Raw genomic sequence first — 5653 nt, forward strand, 5'->3', positions numbered from 1 at the left:
TACGCATCTCTAGAGAGACTTCTTTGAGAGCCCCATCACAACACCATAAATCATGTTAGAATCTAGTCTTGGAGTCATCACCCACCTCAAGTCTAGTATGACTAACAAATACCCTCATGGGTGCAAACAATCCTTTAGGGCCACACCCCCTGGTGAAAAGTCAGCGATTTAACCAGTTCCGTGTAGGGAAACTTCCGAGGGTGCGGTGCACCGGACCGGGGTTTATTCTGCAGAGGTGGGTCCAAAGGGCCCTGCCTTGGAGAGGTTCCCCGACGTCCAAAAAAAAAAAAGAAACAATAACCCAATATGGCCCATGTTACTTCATTAGAACACCTTCTACCCCTAGGTCACCCAAAATTAGAACCCAGCTTTCCACAAGGCCTCTCTCTCATTTCAATGCCACCAAAGCCATTTCCCTATAAAGGTAGGGTTGAACATAAGCAAGTTTTTAAACTCCCAAACCACTGCTTGAAAGTAGAGAGCACAAATTAGCTCAATTTGAACTCTTCACCTAGCCCACTCCATAAAAACTCTAGTTGAAACTTTTTCATTTAATAAGCATCTAGCTAGCTTTTTGAGTGCATGCACTTGTTAGTAAGTTTACGGGCTCTAAGAATTTCAGAAAGTTGACAAACAATTCTCAAAAAGTAGACTATGAAACATCATCCACTCGTTAGCCCAATTTATAAGGTGAAATTTGAAGTTTTCACCTAGCCCACACAACAAAAAGTCTCATTGTAACTACTTTATTTCCTTGGCTAATATGGAGGGGAAACAAAGACAAAATATGTATGTAAATTCGAGGGAGTGCTCTTTATCAAGGTATTCCCACCAACATTGGATAAATACATCATCTTCCATCCATCCAAACAACACTTAATCTTCTCAAGCACACCATCCCAAATAGACTTGGCCTTGAGGCCTTGAAGGAGGCACCCAAGGGAAGGCTGAGGTATCATGGGTAGATACGATACCTTGCAACCCATAATGCTAGCCAGATTCTCCACATTAGGAACATTATCCATCAGAACAGATCTAACTTAGCTAAATTTACTTTCAACCAAAAAGCGGCATCAAAGCATTAACAAATGGTGCTAAAAGAGCATAAATGAGTCAGGTTGCTCCACAAAGTAGATAGGTCTCATCTGCAAACAGTAGACTTGAAAAGTTAAGCCCACCATGATTGCTTGCTCTCACTAATAAGCCTAAGGTAAACCTCCATCAACTGCAGCTGCATTTGTTGGGAGCCTCCATGATAATAATGAAAAGTAACGGCCTTGGGGTACAGTCCCCTCAAGGTCTAAGGTTCAACACCTCATGGGTGCAAACAATCTTTTGGGGCCACACCCCCTAGCGAAAAAGCCAACGATTAAACCAGTTCCATGTAGGGAAACTTCCAAGGGTGCGGTACACGAAACCGGGGTTGACTATGCAGTGGTGGGTTTGAAGGGCCCTACCTTGGAGAGGTTCCCCGACATAAAAAAATAAAATAAAATAAAATAAAAAATGAAAAGTAATGGGGAGAATGGGTCTCCTGTTCCAAATCACTACAAATACTGAAAAAGCCAATAGGAATGTGATTCACCAATATAGAAAAGCACCTGTAGAAATACATCCAAGATCTCCACTCCTCCCCGCCCCCCTCTTTCTTGATAAGTAAATCTCCATTTCTCCTATTACCACATCTCTCAAGCACATAATAAAGAAAATCCCAATTCACATGATCATAAGCCTTCTCAATATCTAATTTACAAAGCAACCCTAGTTCTCATGAACTAAGCCTACCACATATACATTGATTAGCAATAAGCACTAAATTTAAGATTTGCCTAACTTTGACAAATGCATTTTTTTGACAATGAAATAATCTTCTCAACAACCCTACTCAATTGATTTGCAAGAACTGCAATTATTTTGTACACCTCATTCACAAGGCTATTAGGGCAATTGTCATTAGCATCCACTTCTCCGTTCTTTAGGAAGAAAGAGCTATCAAAGGGGCATTAAGACTTTTCTCAAACACCATACCAGTAAAGGGTATACTTACCGTCACAATGCCATCAAAGATCCAAAGTTATCACACAACCGTTCGACACCAAGGTTTGAGCTTGCTAAGAAGTTCCAAATGAAGCCTGATTTTAACTCAAGGTTTGATCTTGTAGTGACTTCTGTCACAAAGGATTCATAGGGGCTGGTCCAAGACCAGTGAGGAGATAAGTGACGAATTCTTTGTCTGGGAGAGGGTTACCCGTTGCTGCCAGTGTATCAACAAGGTTTCTAACCTTCCCAAAATACTCTGAGATAGACAGATCGCCACGGGAAAGCTTTGTAAGCTGGAATCTTACTTGGAATTCTTTTGCACGTGAATGAGAAGCAAACATTGACTTCAAAGAAAGCCAAAGCTCTCATGCTGTGCTAGATGAAAGAACCTGTCCAAGGACAAAATCCGAGAGGGATGAAAACAGAACACTGAGAACCAGTTGATCTGTGCGCACCCAAGTAAGGTATTCTAGGTTTGTTTTGGGGTTATTATTGTCACTAGCAGGTAAAAACTGCTCAGGAGGAAGAGAGGTTCCATCAACGTATCCATAAAGGTCTTGACCTCGAAGATATGCAGAAAGTTGGACCTGCCAGAGCAAGTAATTTCTGTTGTGAGTTTGGTAGTGACAACATGAGAAAGGGAAGAAAGCATGGAGGAGTGAGGCTGTGGAGGAGAAGAAGATGAAGGCGTAGCCATGGATCACGAGACTGCTAGTCGAGCAGCTCTGATACCATGTTAGAGGCACAGCTTTCCTGAATTTCCAAGTTGTATTGATAGTGCAATGGCAGTGTATATTTATACACTTCACAAGAAAGAATCATTCTGTTACAAGAGAATCAAATAAAAAATAACAGAAAGGTAAACCTATATTCTAGAATATTCTAAGACTATTTTGGAATAGAAGGTTCTATGCTAACACCTTCTATGCGGTAAAATTCAAATGATCATGCCAGGCATGTCTAAAATAAACCTACTTTCCAGCAAGACGATTATAGCATTTTCAGATGAATATTGATAGAGTTACAGCAAATGGGCAATCGCAGAATCGGCCAAAATAACACAAATATCAATCAAAATCCCTTCTTCCTTATTCAAACAATAACAACATACATTGTATCAGACAATGATACACTAACTAGTGTATCTGAAACAAAACCATAAGTGAGTACCTTCTGTCATGAAGATCTAATAGACTCAACAAAACCAGAGCTAAGCAGCCTCTCCACGTACTTCCCCAGTATATCCACCTCTAAGTTGACCTTCTGCCCAACTTTCTTCAAAGGAATCACCACCTTCTGCTGAGTATAAGCCACCAACATGAAATTAAAGCAGCCCTCATCATCAAACACATCAACCACCGTCAAACTCGTCCCATCCACCGCTATAAATCCCTTGGGCACGATATATTTTAACAACTCCTTCCCCGTTTTTACTTTAATCCACAAGGAATCCCCCTCAGGCTCCTTTGCCACTATCTCCCCCGTCCCATCCACATGCCCCTGTACGAAATGCCCGCCCATTCGGCTCGTGGGCTGCACCGCCCGCTCCAAATTCACGACCGAGCCAGGTTCGAGCTCGCTCAATGATGTTTTTCGCAAAGTCTCGGGCGATAAACCGACGGTAAATTCAGACGATTTGGTGTCGAATTCCGTCACCGTAAGGCAGGTACCGTTCACAGCAATGCTATCGCCGAGGTTTACGCCTTCAATAACAGTCTTGGCGCCGATTCTCATATCGAATCCACCATGTTCAGCGACGCCCAATTGCTTGATTTCGCCCATTTCTTCGACGATTCCGGTGAATAGGCCGCGGATATGGGATTTGTTTTGAGTTTTGACATTGGGTTTCCGTTTTGGGAGGAAGAAGGTGATAGTGGAGGGTCTGAAAATGGGATTGATTTTAAGGCGGGGATTTTGTGAAATAGTGAAGCTAGTGAAACTAAAGCCTTTGGGAGGAGAGATTTTCGGTGTTTTGGAGATTAGGGTAAAGGAGAGAGAAGAAACAGGCATTTTTGAAAATTTTCTGTCTGGTTCTAGTCAAAAATTATCAAGGGTGTGGGGAGATTGGAAGACAACGGGTGCTTCCTCGAACCTCCTCGGACAAGAGTTAACGTCCTCGCGGGGACCTATTTTAGCCCAACCCTCTCATGTTATTTGGGCCAGCCCATGTTGGGCTCTTCACTCCAATACAAAAGCAAAGAGTTGATCGAGGGGAGCTGTTGTCGAGCTGGTTGCTGATAAAGTTGGCAGCTGAGGTAGTCATGACTTAGAGCATTGCCATTGCTATCTTTGGGGGAGAGTATCGGCCGGTCCGAACCGGCAAAATTGATCGGATTGAACCACATTAAGCATAGATTTGGTCAGTCTCGATCTAAATTTTGATGGATTGAATAGTTTTGGTCCGGTTCCAGTTTAAAAACTTTTTATCCTGGACCGGATCGGACCGAACTAAATAAATAATATATATTTATATAAAATATATTTTATTATTTATATAATATTTATAATTGTATACAATTAATCATAATTTTTATCTAACCTAATAGGTTAATATTTATAATACTAATTTATAATTTTATACTAATACTAATATTTATACTAAGACTAAATTACTAATAGTCTAAATTAATACTAATATTTAGTATTAGTAATAAGATTATAAGAGACTAAGAGTATTAGTATTAGTTAATTTAATATCTAATATGCTAGTATTACTATATTAGTAATAAGATTATAAGAGTATTAGTATTAGTTAATTTAATATCTAATGTGCTAGTATTAGTAATAAGATTATAAGAGACTAAGAGTATTGGTATTAGTTAACTTAATATATAATATGCTAGTATTAGTAATAAGATTATAAGAGATTAAGAGTATTAGTATTAGTTAACTTAATATCTAATATGTTAGTATTAGTAATAAGATTATAAGACTGTAAGAGTAATACTATTATTTAATAAATGAATATAGTAGTACATAGAGTATTAGTAAATGTGTTAAGTTTGAAGACAATGAAGAGATATAGGAAATTAGTAATTCTAGTTATTAGTTATTATCTATTAGTACTAGTGTTATTACATATTATTAGTTATTAGTTATTACATCTAGTTATTAGTTATAATATTAGTACTAGTGTATTATTAATTATAATAAATAAGTTAATAACTATTACTAATTTACTATATACTAATAGACTAATAGTATTAATATTAGTGTATTACTAATATATATATATATATAATAGTATAGCATATATATATATATTAATTATATTACAATATAATTACATAAGTATCAAACAAAATGCCATTGGATTAAAAAAAAAAAAAGGTGGACCAAACGGACCGTCCCGATCTTTATGGAGTTTAGTATGGTTTAGGGTGGGAAAATCCTGAACCAAATAGGTCCGATCCGGTCTACAAAATCTTCCCGAACCGGACCGAACTCACCCCTAGCTATCTCCGTGTGCAAAAGTAAAGATATCTTTGTATAATATGACCCTTAATTTAACTGTATTAGATTATCCATATTTATAATTTTATATGGTTATGAATAGTATTTTTATAAATTTACATATTTATTATTCACTCTACAAATATTATTTTACTAATTG

General features: G+C 38.0%; 1 protein-coding gene across 1 annotated transcript; it reads right to left on the reverse strand.

Moving 5' to 3' along the window:
- Window positions 1–1554: 1554 nt before the first annotated feature.
- Window positions 1555–4150, reverse strand: LOC122308333 (riboflavin synthase). Its single transcript, XM_043121601.1, has 2 exons — window positions 3211–4150; window positions 1555–2627 (listed from the first exon to the last, which is right to left on the reverse strand). Exon 1 carries the CDS (start codon window positions 4048–4050, stop codon window positions 3217–3219), a length of 834 nt encoding a protein of 277 aa, XP_042977535.1. The 5' UTR covers window positions 4051–4150; the 3' UTR covers window positions 1555–2627; window positions 3211–3216.
- Window positions 4151–5653: the final 1503 nt, after the last annotated feature.

Source organism: Carya illinoinensis, chromosome 4 (genome assembly GCF_018687715.1).
Source record: "Carya illinoinensis cultivar Pawnee chromosome 4, C.illinoinensisPawnee_v1, whole genome shotgun sequence".
NCBI lineage: Eukaryota > Viridiplantae > Streptophyta > Magnoliopsida > Fagales > Juglandaceae > Carya > Carya illinoinensis.